Source organism: Myotis lucifugus, unplaced genomic scaffold (genome assembly GCF_000147115.1).
Source record: "Myotis lucifugus unplaced genomic scaffold, Myoluc2.0 scaffold_7, whole genome shotgun sequence".
NCBI classification, from domain to species: Eukaryota; Metazoa; Chordata; class Mammalia; order Chiroptera; family Vespertilionidae; genus Myotis; species Myotis lucifugus.
Window position 1 is genome coordinate 14,305,573 of NW_005871055.1, and position 21,038 is coordinate 14,326,610.

Consider the following 21,038-nt stretch of genomic DNA (forward strand, 5'->3'; position numbering starts at 1 on the left):
ATCTCTCAATATATATATATATTTATTTATTTATATATATATCTGCTACTAGCTATTCTTCTCTGACTAAATTCTCAACTAATACAATGACCTTAGGACCACACAGCTCTTTTTCTTTACAAAGGAACTACCTTGTGATTTAATTAACCTTATTAGAGAAAACTAGACTGTGTAAACTAGAACAGTTTTGTATGTAGCTCACTACAGGGCTCAATTTCCACTACTGATATTTAAGTAGCACTAATTTTTAAAACAACCTAATTTATATTTAAAAAGTACTAATTTTGTAACTTTAAGAACCTGATGTCTTATTCCATTACCATTAATACACATTCTTATTGAATGTTTAAAATATATACACTTTGTACTAACAGAAAAATATATATTTTTTAAAACAACCAGACTTCATCTATCATGTTTCAAGTTTATCCATTAAGTTCTTAAAGGAACACAATCTGTTATTACAAAGAGACTGATTACTTTCCTTGGTGAACTCAACAAGCTAAATTTCTACAAGTAACTAAGAGAAAAATCTATGTTTATAGTAACACATGAAACTTATGTTCCCTGACTAGCTATTTTCAGATAATTCATATTAATTCTTATATTTGAGATACACCAAAAAACCAATATCCATAAATCTACTTGGCTCAAAAGTTAAGAAGTATCATTGGATTGGGTTTAGGGAATCTGGCTTCTAATCTTAGCTGTTCCACATATCTACACTAATAAAAGAGAAACATGTAAATTAACCATCACTCCACCACACCCACAAGCCACACCCACCAGTCAATCAGGAGTGAGTATGCAAATTAACCCAACTAAGATGGCAGCGGCCACGGAGCTGGAGAGAGCAGGAGGCTTGGGTTGCCCCCGGTGATGGAGGAAGCCAAGCTTCCCACCTGCCCTGGCTGGCCCTGGGCTCCGCTCAAGGCTACAAAGTTTCAATTATAGAGATAAATAAATCCCAGGTACCTGCTTCCAGCCGGCTGTGGCTCTGCTCAAGGAGGGGCTGGAAGCCTGGGTTGCCCCTGGACCTGAGCTCCGCTCAAGGCTACAAAGTTTCAATTGTAGAAGATACCTACTTCCAGCCCACCCTGGCTTCCGCTCGAGGAGGTGCTGGAAAAAAAAAAAAAAAAAAAAGAGAGGCTGGGAGCTTGGGTCGCCAGGGTACGTGGCCAGCCTGAAAATAGCCATCAGCCCCTCACTCAGGCTGGCCACACCCCCATGGGGTGAGGGTCCCCACTGGGGGGCTTGACCAGCCTGCAAATAGCCATCAGCCCCTCACCCTCACCCAGGCTGGCCAGGCACCCCAGTGAGCACCCCCACCCTGAAGGGGGTGTGACCAGCCTGAAAACGGCCCTCAGCCCCTCACCCAGGCTGGCCAGGCACCCCAGCGGGACCCCCACCCTGATCTGGGACACCCTTCAGGGCAAACCAGCTGGCCCCCACCCATGCACCAGGCCTCTATCCTATATAATAAAAGGGTAATATGCAAATTGACCCTAACAGCAGAATGACTGGTCACTATGACACACACTGACCACCAGGGGACAGACGCTCAATGCAGGAGCTGCCCCCTGGTGGTCAGTGCACTCCCACAGGGAGAGCTCTGCTCAGCCACAAGCCAGGCTGACGGCTGCCAGCACAGCGGTGGTGGCGGGAGCCTCTCCCGCCTCCTCAGCAGCGCTAAAGATGTCCGACTGCAGCTTAGACCTGCTCCCCGCTGGCAAGTGGACATCCCCCAAGGGCTACCAGGCTGCCAGAAGGATGTGTGACTGCCAGCTTAGGCCTGATCCCCCGGGGAGCAGGCCTAAGCCAGCAGGTGGACATTCCCCGAGGGGCCCCAGACTGCGAGAGGGCACAGGCTGGGCTGAGGGATCCCCCCCGAGTGCACAAATTTTTGTGCATCTGGCCTCTAGTAACTGTATAATGATGAGGAAAATTCACTTAACCTTTCTGAGCCTACTTCCTGATTCAAAGCTAGCATGTAATTATTAAATGCCTACTAGAAGCCAAGCAGTTGCTAGACACTAGAGATATAACAATGGACATGACAAAAACAGTTTGCACCTTCAGAGGCTTAAAGTCTGGAAAGGTGAAGAGTTCAGGCTAAATTACTTTTAAATACTGTTCCACAGTTGGCATTCTATGATTTGAATGGGATTACATTCATACTGTGACCTTCGGTCACACAATGATGATTTCCATATGACCAAAAAAAAACCTATAAAGTATTATGGATTTCCCATGTGAACACTGGTAAATAACTTTTAAAACAAGAAGGTTTCATATATTTATTCAGAAGGTGATTCAACTATAGAATGAAGCATCTTTAGCACTATGAAATACAATGTTTTGAAATCTTATTTTCCTGTAATTAGTTATTATAATTTTTATAATCCTGAAGAGATTCTCGTATATGAAGTTTTTTAAACATTCAGGTATTTTGCATGATGTCTGATGTGATCAGTAATAAAGGTAGCAATGAAGTAGTAGCTATGATCATAACCCTAGAAGACAAAATAGAGAGATGATAAGACATTTATCCACCATTCAGAAACACTGATATTAGGGACATTAAATCTCTCATATCAATTTGCTTATAAATAGCCAAAATATTATAATATGAGGCAGGTTTATAATCAGAATCAAGCTTACATTGTCCTTTAACATTTTCACTGAAAATTAAAAGAGTGGCAAAAATATGAAGAAAGCCTGGCTGGTGTAGCTAAGTGGTTCAGCGTCAACCTATGAACCAGGAGGTCATGATTCGATTCCTGGTCAGGGCATGTGCCTGGGTTGTGGGCTCCATCTCAGTGGGGGGCATACAGGAGGCAGCCAATCAATGATTCTTCCTCATCATTGATGTTTCTATCTCTTCCTCTCCCTTCCTGTCTGAAATCAATAAAAATATATCTTAAAAATATGAAGAAAAATGAAACATTCTGCATAGCCTTGTTTCTAGATGCTGCCATTTATATGCAAAAAGAGAAAATAACACATTAATTAAATGTACAGAGTAAAGCAAGGACTAAAAGAATCAGAATTTAGAGAACTTAGAAACATGGGTAAGAAGTTTCAACTCACAAAAGAAGTGCACTAACAAGGATAGGAGAGGGAATGTTAAAAAACAAAATGAGCATACATAAACAATATAGAGAAAGAACACGAAAATACCCAAATGATCGATTACTATTTGGGAAGCCAAACAGTCATCATAAACCTTGTTAATAATTCCACCTATACAGTAAAAGCATATCATATCTCTTCTTAAGGAAAAAGGAATAATTCATTAAACTTTGACATCTTCAACAATAAATCAAACTGGGTAAAAAGTTACTAAGTTCCTTTGAAAACTACTATAAAACAGAGAGAAAATGTAATGTGCCAGGCAGTTGAGTTGAAACAAGTATCAATCTATCCGGTCAATTAAAACCATTGATACAGGTTAAATGGAAAGGCAATCCTTCCTCAGACTTGGCTTCCAGTCGAGATGACGGTATAGGTAAATGTGGTACTCGCATCCTTCCACAACCACATAAAAATTACAATTAAACTACAGAGCAACCATCATTGAGAACTGCCTGAAGCCTGGCTGAACTGAAGTCCTAGAACTAAGGATTTACAGTAGTCAAGACTAGTGGGTGGGGCAGAGACAAGGAACAGGCAGGTCTCATACCACTGTGTAGCGGATAAAAATCAGGAGGGATATCTCTGAAGTTCCCCTGCAGAGTGCGGGGTCCTGGCTCCACACCAGGACCCCCAGTGCAGGGTTTCAGTGCCAGAAGAGAACTCCCCATAACTTCTGGCTATAAAATCCAGTGGGGATTATGGATGAGTAAGACAGAGGGCTGCTGGAGCCCAAGGCATTCCTATTAAAGGGCCTGCATGAACTTACTCAGATTCACTTGCTCTGAGATACAGCTCTGGGTCAGCATCTCAAAAGGCACCAGGAATATATGAGGAACTAAATCATCAGGCTTCAGAAGGCTGGAGGGGCAGCATTCTCCCTGACAAAAGTGCTAACAGAGGCCACAGTTCCCTTGCTGAGTCCTCCTCTGCAGGAGCAGGCAAGAGCCATAGCTGAGTCTCCCCTCCAACCCCACTGGGTGATTCCTTGAGACTCTGCCCCACCTAACTTTTAGACCCACCCAAGTGGCTTCCAGTGGCTCTTCCATAAAAACAACCTGTCTTGGCTCATGTTGTGAACTTTCCTAAAAATCTCTCAAAGGTTCACAAACCCCAAACAAGCAGCATCTGGCCTCGGCATGCCCCATACCATAGCTAAGTGGCCCGAAGCCTGGCACTAGTGGCAGTTAGCCTCGGTTCCCAGCCTAGCCTCTCCCAGGCACCTCCGAGACCAGGATAAGTAGTAGCTATCTATAGATCACTTAGTAACTCATGGTGGGTGGCCTGCATCTCCTAGGAGGCTCAGTCAGCACACCTGGCTTCAGATCACACCAGAGCACCACCCAACCACCTCCACCAGTAACACTCTCAAGGGGGTTACTTGATGGGCACCAGAGTCCTCCTGAAGTGAATCCTGCTCCATAGGGTTGATTCCTACATAGCAGATCCTCTGCTGTAGTCCCAACCAGTCCTCACAGCTGATTGGCCTGGGTGTCAATCCCTCCCACTGACATGCCAACAGCAATCAAGGCTCAACTACAACAGGAGGGTGCACACAGCCCACACTGGGGTAGTGGAAGGGGGTGGTGCACCTGAAGGACCTGGCTTGAGTGCCAGGGGAGGATATGCCCCTGGATAGTACAGGACACCTACTGCATATGGCCTCTACCAAACCAGGGAGACATAGCAGTTCTACATAATACATGGAAACAAACACAGGGAGGCAGCCAAATGAGGACACAAAGAAACATGTTCCAAATAAAAGAACAAAACAAAACTCCAGAAAAAGAACTAAACGAAATAGAGACAAGCAATCTACCAGATGCAGAGATCAAAATACTGGTTTAAGCATGCTCAGTAAACTTAGGGGAAATGTAGATTAGCTCAGTGAGAATTTTAATGAAGAGATAAAAAACATAAAAATGGAGATATATAACATATAACCAGTCAGAAATTAAGAATATAATAAATAATATGAAGAATAAATTAGAGGGAATCAACAGTAAATTAGATAAAGCAGAGGACCAAATCAGCTATTTGGAAGCTAGGGTAGCAGAAAAACACCCAATCATAACAGCAAAAAGAAAAAAGATCCCGGCCAGCGTGGCTCAGTGGTTGAGTGTCGACCTATGAACCAGGAGGTCACGGTTCAATTCCCCATCAGGATACATATTCGGGTTGGGGGCTTGATCCCCAGTGTGGGGCATACAGGAGGCAACTGATCAATGATTCTTTCTCATCATTGATATTTCTATCTCTCCCTCTCCCTTCCTCTCTGAAGTCACTAAAAATATATTTTAAAAAAATGAAGATAAAAAAAGAATCCATAAAAATGAGAATAATGTAAGGAACCTCTGGGATAATATCAAGCATAACATTTGCATCATGGGGATGCTGGAAAAAGAGGAGAGACAGCAAAGAATTGAAAACCTATTTGAAAAAATAATGACGGAAAACTCTCTAACCTAATGAAGGAAATAGACATACAAGTCCAGGAAACACAGAGAATCCCAAACAAAATGAACCCAAAGAAGCCCACACAAAAACACATCATAATTAAAATGCCAAAGATTAAAGACAAAGAGAGAATTTTAAAAGCACCAAGAGAAAGGCAGTTAGTTACCCACAAGGAAGCTCCCATGAGAAATCAAGTGATTTCTCAACAGAAACTTTGTAAACCAGAAGGGATTGACACGAAATATTCACAGTGATGAAAAAAGCAAGGACTTACAACCAAGATTACTGTACCCAACAAGACTATCATTCAGAATTGAAAGACAGATGAAGAGCTTCCTAGACAAGAAAAAGCTAAAGGAGTTCATCACCACCAAACTTAGTATTACATGAAATGCTAAAGGGTATTCTTTAAGAAGGAAAAAAAAGGATACAAAATATGAATAAAATGGCAGTAACAACATATCACAATTACTTTAAATGCAAATTGATTAAATGCTTCAATCAAAAGACATACAGTGGCTAAATGAGTAAGAAAACAAGACCCTTACATATCATCAACAAATCAACAAATGACAAGTGTTGGCAAGGATGTGGAGAAAACGAAACCCTAGTACACTGCTGGTAGAAATGGAGACTGGTGCAGCCATTATGGAAAACAGTTTGGAGTTTCCTCAAAAAATTAAAAATGGAACTCGCATTTGACCCAGTGATCCCACTTCTAGGAATATATCCTAAGAAACTTGAAACACTCATCAGAAAGAACTTATGCACCCCTATGTTCATAGCAGTGCAATTTAGAATTACTGTTCTGAGCCTGTCTCCTCATTTGTAAAACAAATGGACTGGAGCCATATATGAAAACCCACAGCAAATATAATACTTAATAGTGAAATACTGACAGCTTTTCCTCTAAGATCAGGAACAAAACGAGGATGCTCACTTTTGCCACTTCTATTCAACATAGTCTGGAAGTTCTAGCTAGAGCAATTAGGTAACAAAAAGAAATAAAAGGCACCCAAATTAGAAAAGGAGAGATGAAATGATCTCTGTTCCCAGATGATATAATCTTACATGTGGAAAACCCTAAATATTCCAAATATAAACTGTTAGAGCTAATAAATGAATTCAGCAAAATGGCAGGATACAAAGTCAACACACAAAAAAGATCAGTTGCATGTCTATACATTAACAATGAATAATCTGAAAATAAAATTATGAAAACTATTTCATTCACAATAGTATCCAAAATAAAATCCTTAGGAATTAACAAAAGAAGTGAAAGGCTTTTACAATGAAAACTACAAAACCTTGAAGAAATGAAAGGAGACACAAAAAAACGGAAACACATCCCATGTTCATGGATTGGAAGACTTAATACTGTTAAGATGTCAATAGCAATCTACAAATACAGTGCGATCCCTATCAAAATCTCAATAACATTATTTTTCAGAATGGGAAATGTCAACCTAAATTTATATGAAATCTCAAAGAATTCAGAAAAGCCAAAACAACCTTGAAAAAGAAGAACAAAACTAGAGAACTCATGCATCCTGATTTCAAAATTTATTATAAAGCTACAGTAATCAAAACAGTGTGATAATGGTATAAAGACAGACACATATAGACCAAAAGAACAGAACAGAGTCTAGAAATAAACATTTGCATGTATGCTTAAGGTATTTTTGACAAGAATGCCAAAACCATTCAATGGCAAAAGGACAGTCTTTTAAACAAATTGTGCTGGGAAAACTAGATATCTACATGCAAAAGAAAAAAGTTGGAGCCTTACCTAATACTATATATAAAAATTAGCTAAAAATGAAAAGTACCGCCCTAACCGGTTTGGCTCAGTGGATAGAGTGTCAGCCTGCAGACTGAAGGGTCCTGGGTTTGATTCCGGCCGAGGGCATGCACCTTGGTTGCGGGCACATCCCCAGTAGGAGGTGTGCAGGAGGCAGCTGATCGATGTTTCTCTCTCATCAATGTTTCTAACTCTCTAACCCTCTCCCTTTCTCTCTGTAAAGAATCAAATGAAATATATTAAAAAATAAAATAAAAAAGTTTAAAAATGAAAAGTACCCAAATTTAAGTTCTAAAACTATAAAGCTCTTAGAATAAAACATAGGACAGAAGCTCCATGACACTGGACCTGGCAATGATTTCTTGGATATGAGACCTAAGGGCACAGGCAACAGAAGAAAAAATAGTCAAATCTGACTTTATGAACATCAAAAATTTTATGCATCAAAATACAGTATTAACAGAGTAAAAAGGCAACCCACAGAATGGGAGAAAAATATTTGCAAGTCATGTACTTTGTAAGGTTGTAATATTCAGAATAGAGAACTTTTAAAACTCAAGAACAAAAAGCAACCTAATTTGAAAATGGACAAAGGACTTGAACAGATATTTCTCCAAAGTTATACAAATGGCCAATTAAGTACATGATAAGATGCTCAACATCACTAATCATTAGGGAAATACAAATCAAAAAGATATAATCTCACATCCATTAGGATGGCTACTACCAAAAAAAGAAAAGAAAAAAAAAGATGTGTTGGCAAGTATGTATGGAGGTTCCTCAATAAATTAAAAATAGAATTTCCAAATGATGCAGCAATTCTATTTCTGGGTATATATCCAAAAGAACTGAAAGCAGGGTCTTGAAGAGATATTTTTCATACATGTTATTAGCAGTATTATTCATAACAGCTAAAATGTAAAAGTAATCAACTGTCATCAATCCTCTGACACATGAACGGATAAGCAAAATGTGGTCTACACATAAAATGGAAATTATTCTGCCTTAAAAAGGCAGGAAATTCTGACACATGGTACAACATGAATGGACCTTGAGAACATTAAATGAAATAAGCCAGTCACAAAAAGACAAATACTGTATGATTCCACTTATGTGAGATACTTCTAATAGTCAAATTCAGAGACAGAAAGTAGAATGATGGTAGCCAATGTCTAGGGTGTGGGGATAGAGAGCTAGTGTTTAATATGTATAGAGTTTCAATTTTACAAGATGAAAAGAGTTGGAGATGGATGATAGTGATGACTGTTCAACATTATGAATGTATTGAATACCACTGAACTGTACACTTAAAAATAGCTAAGATGATATGGTATTTATGTATGGTATTTTACCATAATTTAAAAAATTAAAAAACAAATAATAGAAATAGATGGACAGAATAGGAATGGTCTCTCATTTGGTCTCATAAAGATAAAATAAGCTAATGCTGTGAAAACATTTCATAAACTGCAATGCACCACATTACACATTGATCTAGATTTATTCGAACTTTAATCATTATAATTAATTTGTAGATCAATGTACCTGACACATTACCCTTAAACATGAATGAAAATATTTTTAGAAATCACAATCATGTATAATTTTCAGTTTTCACTTTTCATTCTGAAAAAAATGTTTTTGTTCATATTATATTCCAAAGCTTATGAATAAATATTTTAGAAAATAAAAGCAGAATTTCTTTAATACAACTATATTAACATAGTTAGGTGAGTAGTAAATAGTCAAAAGTATTTTAATCAAGGAAAACTTGAAAACCAACTGAAACTCAGAAATTATTCTTAAACAACTAGAAATACTAAGTAGCACAATATAAAGTGTACATGTGTGTTTCAGACAAACAATATAAAGCATCTAGCGCTAAGAAATGTACATAAAATAAGGTGGAAGCTTGTCCTTTTTATTCTACTACAATAGCTTCATGTATAAAGAAAGATATATCCAGTAATGTTGATGATTAAGTACCATGGAAGTATTTAAGCTTCTTGTTATTTACTGTTTTTACAGTAGAAAAGAAAACTGTAAATACTTTTCACCTCCAAAAGCTTTCTTATTTCTATGAATTTTTGTCTTACATATCACTAACTTAATAGAAAGGCTTTAAAGTATCTTATTATAATTAAAAAATATCTTACTACAGGTAGCATTTCAAATTCTAAAATAAAATTTAAAAAGTACTTGGAATCCTGCTTTTTAATACTTATTTAGAATAAGCTAAGATTTCCTAATACTTGCCTCTTGTAACCTAAAAACAACAGGGATTTTCTTTTCTGTACAGGCAGCTATGAAGTTATCAGGTAGTAACTGTCCATCTGAAAGAAACTGATCATCTTTTCCTTGATCAATTAGTATGTCAAGCTGAGAACCTGGAAAGGACTTCACAAGATGAGTAGCATCATAAGCCTATGAAAAGAAAAATATTAAAAAATAAAATTGCCCAGAAATATATTTTTTAGAATATACTATACTAAAACCAAATAGAAATTTAAAGCCATTTAAACTCTAAGGCTGATTAAATTGGAAATATGCTTTTAAGTTGGCTTTATTTATAAAGTTTTCAGAATTCTTTCCCAATGATAGGCTCTTCCCTAATTTGAAGCAGACAGATACCAGTTATAAGAATCCTATATCTCAAGCATTCTAAGGAGTAAGCCTTTTTTCTTCTAAACTTTTAAGGTTCTTAATCACCTCTCAACTCAAAAAACAAACAAAAAACAACAAAACAAAACCCTTAACTTTTTCCCTTTGTAAATCCCTTCACAAATTAACTATTTCTTCAAATTCCATTATCTTTTTCTATTTCCAAATCTTCTCTATTTCAAATAATAAGTCTATTTTTTGTCTCTTCCTTTTAGCTCTAATTCCAGACATAAATACATTCAGCCCTACCTTTTGCTATCTGTTGAACAGCACAAAAGATCTGCTATCTCCATGAATTTTCATGAAATCGTGAATAATCTGAATATTAACAACTCAAAATTAAGGAGCTGCTACTAGTTACAATTTTATATTTTAGCATCCACCTTTAAATATTCTTGATTATTCATATCTATTTAGTGACCACAACTTTTATGCACTGATCAAGACAAACAAAAATAAAAATATTTCTCCTTCTAAAGCAGGGGTGGGGAATGTCTAGCCTTCGGGCCATATAAGTCCTGAGAAATCATTTGATCTGGCCCTGCCCAGGCATTAGGGGTGAGTTAATTAAATGTTTGACCAAAGACAGCAAGCTAATTTTAAGTTGATTAATTTTGTATGGCCCGCAAATGATGTTACAAATAACCTAATGGCCCTTGGCAGAAAAAGGTTCCCTGCCCCTGTTCTAAAGTATCATGCTTAAAAAGACTTACTTTCTTTAATCTTAAATTGCGAACCACTAGCTTTACCCAGTGGCCAGATAAGTTTCTATTGAATGAATATAAAAAACGTTTTACATAAATGTTAAAGGCACGCCTTAAAATTAAATACTCATTGCATTTTGAAGTTATTTATTACATGTTCTTATAAGCTAGTATCTTTTTAAAGTATGATACTTTGTAAAACACTGTGTAATATGAAAACACGAGAACTCTCGTGATCTGTCTGCAATGTGTTGAAAGGAAGAAGTGGAAAGTGACCTATAAAGTCCAACTAGTTCTATGATTTCATAATTCTGCATGGCCTCCTCATTACAATAATAAATTAAATAATAGCCTAAACACAACATAATTAAGACAAAATCTACTGCCACTTGGAGAAAAATTACATAGATTCCTTAAAGGTTACTGTGCATCTACCTCATCCCTCCTCCTAATTAGCTGGTTTTCCACCCAGCTCTTCTATCAGACCATAAGTACCCCCTGGAGAGGAAAGGGTCATCACCCTCCCGACATAAGATCTCAAACTCTGCACAGACTGTGCACTTGGCGAGGATTCAAAATACTGGTGTAAGCACACTGTCAGGTCTCAAAGCACCTAAATTAATAATTTTCAACACTCTTCCAATACAACAAAAATTTAAGCCTAAACAAAACCAAAGAAAATTCTAATCTAGTGAGCAAAGAATTGACTCTCCAGTTTATTAGACTTTCAAAGATCAATCTTAAAATAGGGGTCCACATGTAAATGACCTTGAAAGCACTCAAGTATTTTCTACTTGTTTAACAGGCCCATGATGAGTTCATTTGTAAAATATTCAAAGTCTGGGTGGAGTCTGCAAATGGCTCATTTCTACACAAGAGTAAAATGAGTCTCAGGAGAAAGAACTATTTTTATTTTCATATTGAAGCATCTGCTCCTATGCTTGAAAAAGCAATCTTGCTGTTTGGAATATTCTCATAAATGTACATTACACAATATCTATGTACAGCTTTTTAAAAATTTTGAAAACTTTAGAATGAGTATTGAGATAGCCATCTGGTACCTACCTTCCATTTACTTTGATCTGCTCCCAAATATCCATTAAAGGCTTTTTTGCCCCAAGGACAAAGCACTGGATTGCAAATTGGAGCAAATGCTGACACAGACTTTAGAAACAAAGAAATTTAAAAACAAGTTACATGTTGCTAAATCAAATATGAATAGATATTTGAAACTTGCTTAAAAACTCAGAACTTTTTTGCAACTTGCTTATAACTCTTGACTTGCCATGAAAACCCCTGTGAACAATTTTCCTTTTGCTGTAATAGTATTATGAGCTTAGATTGTAAGATCTCTCCATAATACATCCTTTGTGTATTCTATTAAGAGAGCTAATAAACTACAGGTGCTAAAATAATACAAAGTGATACATTACATTTTCAACTAAGTAACGCACAATGGAAGTTTACTAGTATATTGAGTTTCTACTCCTTTTCTTGCTTAAAATTAATGTATAGTAATATGAAACAGTTTATGTTTCATAAACTGTTTATGTTTCTGAACACATTATTAAATCTGAGACACATTATTTCTCTTAAACAGTGCCAAAAAAGCCCTGAACAATGCCATTAAGTATGGCAGAATTTTTAATAGAATATAATTTTGTGTTCTGTGCAATGTTGTTTGTCACTGGATAAAAATGCAAAGATAGAATCACTGAGTTTCAGGGTGTTTGTAAATGTTATGTTTATCCATGTCTACTAGCTTTTTTAAAGGACAAAAACATTCAACCAAATTTGATTTTCTCCCTCAAACACAGTAAATTTGATTGCATTATGCACAAAAAAAGGAAATAAAACCCTTATTTTCTGGCATGACATGAATAAATTCAACTTTATAAAGCTTACCAAAAGGAAAATATTTGGTACTAAAGCAAGAAACTGCTATGAGAAATATTTTCATTTCTCAGTGGCACACACAAATGATTAAGTTCTTCCTAAGGGAAGGAAATGGATTAAACATATCTTGAGGTCTCTGATAGTCTTGTGATTCTAAAGACAGAAGCAATCTTAAGATGATCATTGCTTCAAGATTTCCTTTTTCCATACTATGGTATGCTGTGCTGCACAGTATAGCATTCTACATACAGTGGTTATTCCAATTTGGCTTAAACAAACAACAAAAAAGTAAAGCTTCAAATAAATAAATAGGAAGGCTGAGAGTAATATTTTTCAATCAAGCTGCATTCCAATTTTCATCAGAGGCATTAAGAATAGAGAATTCTTACATTTTTACAAATCATGAATAACTTCTCTCTCAAAAAACCTAAATCAACTTTACAAAAATATTCTTGGTAAAAATATAAGTACATGATATAATATTAATCAAGAATAACCTTTAGAAAAGAAAATGCCTAGAAAACTATAGTTTGAATTGAAGCAATAAAATATGATACAATTTTTTAATACTTCTAGTAAACCCACAAGAAACCACTGTGATTGAATTCTTATGCTTCTGAATATGTAGCATACATTGTGTGGTCAAAATTAATACTCCTCCCCTACAACCTCTTGAAATTCCCAACACTTCTAGAAAAGTTTAGTTCCAGTACTATAATAATATCCTAACTTCAATCTTTGAAAGTTCCTAATATTATATTATCCAAGAGAGATATTTGTCACTAGAAGCTTAGGTAACCTTACTTTGTATTTTCCAGGATTCTTTAAAGCACAAATCAGAGCTCCATGGCCTCCCATGGAGTGGCCAAAAATAGACATCCTTTGGGGGTCCACTGGAAAATTGGCATTTATGAGTTGAGGAAGCTAAAGATTTAATAGTGTGACAAAAGATATAAGAGAAAGTTCAATCTTTTTCAGTTATATAAAATATTTACACAATCAATAGTTCTAAATCAAAGTCTTACAATGGTATGAATTAGTAAAGTTTTTTTTTTTTAAATCTCAGGTAGACAGTGGTAATTAATATCACTGGAGAATATATGGCATATCTTCCTCAGAAACGAACTTTAAGAAGATGCATAAAGGACCTTTAAAATGTCCTAAACCTTTGACCTAGTAATTCCATTGCTTGGAATCTATTCTAAGGGAAAAGTCCTTAAGGAAAAAGAATTATACAAAAAGACAATCAATGCAATAATATTTATTATGGTAAAAAAAATGTAACCATAAATATCCTACATTAGGACAAAATAAATTATGGCATATGACAGCAATTATTAAAAGTATGTTATCAATAAATATTGAAAATTATTTTTTTTCAATTAAAAAAAGAGTAAGATAAACAAATGTTTTACAATTATAGAAAAACTAGTCATACCAAAAAAATGTGGAATATACCAAACACAGCCATTAATTGGATAGGATAATGGGTGACTTTCATGTTATTGTTTCTGAGCTTTTATAATACTAGAGGCTCGGTGCAAGAAATTCGTGCATGGGGGGTGTGTGTCCCTCAGCCCAGCCTGCACCCTCTCCAATCTGGGATCCCTCTCACAATCCAGGACTGCTGGCTCCCATCCGCTCGCCTGCCTGCCTGCCTGCCTGCCCCCTAACCACTCCCCTGCCAGCCTGATCGATGCCTAACTGCTCCCCTGCCGGCCCGACTGCCCTAACTGCCCTCCCCTGCAGGCCTGGTCGCCCCCAACTGCCCTCCCCTGCAGGCCTGGTCCCCCCCAACTGCCCTCCCCTGCAGGCCTGGTCGACCCCAACTGCCCTCCCCTGCAGGCCATCTTTGACCACATGGGGGCGGCCATCTTGTGTGTTGGAGTGATGGTCAATTTGCATGTTACTCTTTTATTAGATAGGACAGCATATATTAACAATTAAAATCATAAAATTTAGAAAAATGCATAATCTGAACATAAATATTATTAATAAAAGTAATGCTTTACTACTTATCCTTGCTAACTAAGCCTTCATTAATCACTATAAAATGTCTGAATGAACCAGCTGTTAGAGAAATAAAAAAATTTGTCATAAACTGTTTTCTTTGTGTAACCTGGGAAGTACACACAGATATCAATATAATTACTAAACTCTGTAAAATTGTATTTAGTATTAATTTAAATGGCAGTAAATAGAATGATAATACTAGTAAACCTTGGAACTTTCACTAAGATAATTAATAAATTTGTATAAAGCAGATTCAACAATACCATATTCTAGTTTAAAATTCTCAGGACTATAAGGATTTTGTGTCCAAAATCAAGTGTTTTGTCCGTCATGGATTAATAATTACAATATAAATAAAATTACCTCCTCCGTTACATAAGAGTACATTCTGTAGTTAGTTTTCCAAGGATGTTCAGTGGCATCCACATAAAACCCAGCGCCAGTGCCAAAGTCCCAGCTCTCATCTTCTCCTTTAATATTGCAGCCACCTATCAAGGAAAACTTGTGGTTTCATCTACTCTGTAGTAATGGTCCACTTTTAAATGAATCTGAACGTTCATTTGCTTTAAAACTGTTAGCCAAATATTGTGGGCCTCTCTTCTTTGCCTTTTGGGGCACATACTTCCTGACTCTCTTGAGTGAGGCCATGTTCTAGCCAATGAGGTGAGAGAAAGAATGCCCTTCCAGGCTAGGGTATTTACTGCCAACATAAGCCACCTGGCTTTGATGATGAAGTTCCCCACCTACACTTCCTCACTCAGTTTTACCTGTCAAAGGGCTTACATCCTCTTTTTATATTTCAAAAATGTGCTGAGATTCCTTCTCTGATGACCCTCGCCCTTAACCGACACTTCCTATAATTCTCTTTATCACTGTGGTCTTAGAAGTGACAGGAGACAAATGCTTGCATTCAACTTATTATCATAAACTCAGAGTGTCTCTTCATATACTTCGGAATCATTCCATCGTGTTTCCCCTATTTACCCATGCCTCATTGGGATTTTCTTGTATTCCTTTTAATTTATTACGATTTATTTTATATATTTACATATAGCTAAAAAGCCAATCATTAAAATTTTGAATAGAATTAGAGTAATAGGTAGAGTAACTCGAAGGAAATGACCTCTTTGTAATATTCAGTCTACCCTTCCAGAAACATGACAATTTTCCATTTATTAAGGTTTTCATTTATGATCTTTAGCAAATTTTATCATTTAAAAAAATAAATCTTCATAGTTTTAAAGTTTATGCTTAGGCATTTTATATTTCTGATGCTATGTTGAATTAAATTTATTACATTTCTAGTGAGACATGTCTTGCTTTTGTGTAATATAGCCTGTGAAAGGAAATGCACTACTTCCCAAGGTCAGCCATTTAACTTTCAGATAGTTTTAGCTGGCATTTAAATTCCATTTCCTGAGATTTCCAGGGTCACAAAAGAAGTTTTAACTATCTGATGGATTAAGCTGCACAATGTTTAATATTCTCTAATGTAAACATTCTAGTCATTTATATTAGGACTAATCCTTTTTAAACTGTATGATTATTTGATAACTAACAGGGATGAGAAAAGACATAATTATTATATGACAAGACAGTTTACCTATATAATACAAAATGTATATAACATGGTATTTTAGAGTCATGGTGTCATTTGAAAGATTAACAGAGATATAGCAAAAATATGAAATTAATTTTAAAGTGTGTGGTATATAATATCCCACTTATAACTTAGTCTTAAATATTTATATTATTTACAAAGTACTCAGGAACAAGAACACTTACGAGGGCTGGTATCTGGAGCAATAACAACAAGGCCATGTTCTGAGGCAGCCTGATGATAACCAGATTTTGATATAAAATTCTGTTCTGTGCAAGTTAAACCTGAAGATCAAAAATACTGTTATCTCATGCTATATTGCAAGTGATTTATAAGCTTTAATATTTTTATAATATAGAAAAACAATCTCATATGGTATTATGAAAAAAAACTTTTTAAAGAAATAATTCTAAAGAAGATGCTTTAAGTTCCCCTTCTCATAAAATTTATAACAGTATTAATCTAAGATCTGAGTTAGGGTTAAATGCTCCCTTAGCTGTTCTTTGAAAGTCACTCACTAAAGTTTCAATCACTAAAATTTTTAGGATCAGATGCATTTTGGAATTTAGAAATTTTCAAGCTGTAGAATAGCAATATGGCACATAAAACCAGCATTATAACAACCCCAGTGCAATGTTATCAAACATGCTAATGAAATGTTACTATTTCATCAAAACATAAATATTCACAGTGAGAAAATACTATGGTAATCATAATACAAATAACTTAATATTTTTATATACAAGTAGTTCACAGCAACAAAATTCAGCCTAATCATTTTGGTATTCCTCAATGTAGTAAGAAGGGGGTAATGGCTACCATATACCTTCCTTAAACTGAGTTTAAGCCCATTCTTACAATTGTTTCTGCTACTTTTCCTACCTCTAAGCTTTTCAGTTATGTGATACAAGAGATGATTTACTTCTCTTGCTATGCGAGTCTGATAAGACTGGCCAAAATGTGAGAATGGCCAAGAATGAACTGGCAATAGATGCCTGAGTCCAAAAGCATCTAACCCAACAGCCCTTTTCCAGTAGCCAATGATAAATATCCCACTACACCTGATAATTAGCACTGTGAAACCTTACTGATGTGCATGATGCAATATGAGTAACTACAGAACACTTTTATAATTTCTATTTATCCCCTAATAGCAGCACAGACTTATGAAATGATTGCCTAATCAAGATTGGCTAAATTAATAATTTTTTAGAAATAATTCTAAAAAAGATGCTAAAGTTCCTCTTTTCATAAAATTCATAACAGTATTACTCTAAGATCTGTCTTAGGTTAAATGCTCCCATAGCTGTCCTGTGAAGGTCATATAAAGTTACAATATCATTGGATAAAATGTTATGGAAGTTCATGGTTAACTCGGTTCATATAGATTTGCGGTGGAGTGCGGGAAACGTGTAAACTCGGGCCGATTGTAACTGCGTATTACCAAATATTTGTTTGTTTGCCGTTCACAAAGATACCTACCTGCGTATGCGAACCGTTTCATACCCATTGGGGTAATAGGTATCATAAAAATCCCTTGTAAGTAGAGAACACTTTATGGCGCTGGTCGAGTACAATACCGTTAGGGTACCAATGTATTGTTTTCTCATTTTATAACCGATATCCCTGGATATCTCACCATGCAAAGAGAATAGTTATTGAGAAATACTTCTTGTGTCCGGACGTCTTTAGTTTTGAGTTTTGTGAATATTATTACGTGTTTAAATATTTAAATATATTGTGATAAAGACATTCATATAGAATTTTTTAACCAAATAAAATAAAATCGTTCCGCAAAGTGTTCGCATAATAATTATTTTTTTATATCAGATATCTATCGGAGTACCGCTATTTTCAGTTAGTATTATTTTTATTTGCTTTAACCTAGAATGTCGCAGCATTCAGACTATAGTGATGATGAGTTTTGTGCAGACAAGTTGTCCAATTATTCTTGTGATAGCGATCTTGAAAATGCGAGTACAAGTGATGAAGATTCTAGTGATGATGAAGTAATGGTGCGTCCCAGGACATTGAGGCGACGAAGAATTTCGAGCTCCAGCTCTGACTCAGAGTCAGATATAGAAGGCGGGAGAGAAGAATGGTCGCATGTTGATAATCCACCGGTCTTAGAAGATTTTTTAGGGCATCAAGGATTAAACACAGATGCTGTTATAAATAATATAGAAGATGCCGTGAAATTATTTATCGGAGATGATTTTTTTGAATTTCTTGTAGAGGAGTCAAACAGGTATTATAATCAAAATAGGAATAATTTCAAACTTTCAAAAAAAAGCCTAAAGTGGAAAGATATAACCCCTCAAGAGATGAAGAAGTTTTTAGGGTTAATTGTTCTCATGGGACAGGTGCGCAAAGATAGAAGAGATGACTATTGGACCACGGAGCCATGGACGGAGACGCCATATTTTGGTAAAACGATGACGAGAGACAGGTTCTGACAGATATGGAAAGCTTGGCACTTCAATAATAATGCGGATATCGTAAATGAATCAGATAGACTTTGCAAAGTGAGACCAGTACTAGATTATTTTGTGCCTAAATTTATAAATATTTACAAACCTCATCAGCAATTATCACTAGATGAAGGGATCGTACCTTGGAGGGGAAGATTATTCTTTAGGGTATATAATGCTGGCAAGATCGTTAAATATGGAATATTGGTTCGTTTGTTGTGCGAAAGTGATACAGGATATATCTGTAACATGGAAATTTATTGCGGCGAAGGAAAGCGATTATTGGAAACGATACAAACAGTAGTGTCTCCATACACTGATTCGTGGTACCATATATATATGGACAATTATTATAATAGTGTCGCAAATTGTGAAGCACTTATAAAAAACAAATTCAGAATATGTGGAACAATCCGGAAAAATCGAGGTATACCTAAAGATTTTCAAACAATTTCTTTGAAAAAAGGTGAAACAAAATTTATAAGGAAAAATGATATATTGTTACAAGTGTGGCAATCAAAAAAGCCTGTATACCTGATTTCTTCGATTCATTCTGCGGAGATGGAAGAAAGTCAGAATATTGACAGAACATCAAAAAAGAAAATTGTCAAACCGAATGCACTCATTGACTACAATAAACATATGAAAGGTGTTGACCGGGCCGACCAATACCTTTCATATTATTCGATATTGCGGAGGACGGTCAAATGGACAAAAAGGTTGGCAATGTATATGATAAATTGCGCATTATTTAATTCTTATGCAGTTTACAAATCAGTGAGGCAAAGAAAAATGGGTTTTAAAATGTTTTTGAAACAAACAGCTATCCACTGGTTGACGGATGATATTCCAGAGGACATGGACATTGTTCCAGACCTTCAACCAGTACCGTCTACTTCTGGAATGCGGGCTAAACCACCTACATCTGATCCACCATGCAGGCTATCGATGGACATGAGAAAGCATACGTTACAGGCAATTGTCGGAAGTGGAAAAAAGAAAAACATTTTGAGAAGGTGTCGCGTATGTTCCGTTCATAAATTGCGCAGTGAGACACGCTACATGTGCAAATTTTGCAATATACCTCTACATAAAGGGGCGTGTTTTGAAAAATATCATACGCTAAAAAACTATTAATTTCTATTTGTTTTGATTTATTATGAAAATTTTATTTTAAACTTTAAAAATATGTGTATATTTTTAGGTAATAAGTATTTTTTGGGTTTTTCGTATTTAGTTTATATATATCGAATTATTTATGTACTGAATAGATAAAAAAATGTCTGTGATTGAATAAATTTTCATTTTTTACACAAGAAACCGAAAATTTCATTTCAATCGAACCCATACTTCAAAAGATATAGGCATTTTAAACTAACTCTGATTTTGCGCGGGAAACCTAAATAATTGCCCGCGCCATCTTATATTTTGGCGGGAAATTCACCCGACACCGTAGTGTTAAGTAAACCATTAGGACATACATACTTTATAACATAAAACTGCAAGTATCATTGGATAGTGTTATGGAAGTTTATGGTTAAATAAACCACTAGGATATACAAACTTTCACTAGTCATGGCAAGAGAACAAGATCCTTTCTGTCCACCATGTTCCTTTGTAGCACATCTTCCAGAGATATGAAAGCCATATCATGGTGAAGAACTGCTCCAAATACAGATAAAGGGTCAACGATTTTACTGACCTTAACATAAATGTACTCAAAGGAGGAAGGATAATACTGTAGAAAGCAGGGGCTTTGGATTTCAGATAGGATCTGGGTTCCCAATGTCACTCAACCACTTATTAGCTAAACAAAATCAGGAAAGTAAGTCAAATATTCTGAGTGTCAGTTCTTTCATTTAAAAAATGGGCATAAGCCCTAGCCCAGTGGTCGGCAAACTGCAGCTGGTGAGCCACATGCGGCTCTTTGGCCCCTTGAGTGTGGCTCTTCCACAAAATACCACGTGCGGGCGCGCACGTACAGTGTGATTGAAACTTAGTGGCCCATGCGCAGAAGTCAGTATTTTGTGGAAGAGCCACACTCAAGGGGCCAAAGAGCCGCATGTGGCTTGCAAGCCGGAGTTTACCAACCACTGCCCTAGCTGGTTTGGCTCAGTGGACAGATGCACATTAGAATCACCTGGGAATCTTTTTAAAATCCTGATTTCTAGGCCTCATCCTCCAGAAATTCTGTTTCTTTGTTACTAATGTTGTGGCCCCACCCCATAACAAAGAAACAAAATTTCCAGAAGATGAGGCCCAGAAATCAGGATTTTAAAAAGATTCCCAGGTGATTCTAATGT

General features: G+C 36.2%; 1 protein-coding gene across 2 annotated transcripts in view; it reads right to left on the bottom strand.

Moving 5' to 3' along the window:
* Positions 1-2,283: 2,283 nt before the first annotated feature.
* Positions 2,284-21,038, bottom strand: part of ESD (esterase D) — a 25,766-nt gene continuing 7,011 nt past the window's right edge. For both annotated transcript variants that reach the window (XM_006083595.3, XM_023748957.1), the window contains 6 exons: positions 16,450-16,548; positions 15,028-15,152; positions 13,456-13,575; positions 11,821-11,919; positions 9,647-9,814; positions 2,284-2,513 (listed from right to left, as the gene is read on the bottom strand). In XM_006083595.3, coding sequence (XP_006083657.1) covers positions 2,433-2,513; positions 9,647-9,814; positions 11,821-11,919; positions 13,456-13,575; positions 15,028-15,152; positions 16,450-16,548 — 692 coding nt within the window. In that variant the 3' untranslated portion in view covers positions 2,284-2,432. The remainder of the gene's footprint in view (positions 2,514-9,646; positions 9,815-11,820; positions 11,920-13,455; positions 13,576-15,027; positions 15,153-16,449; positions 16,549-21,038) is intronic.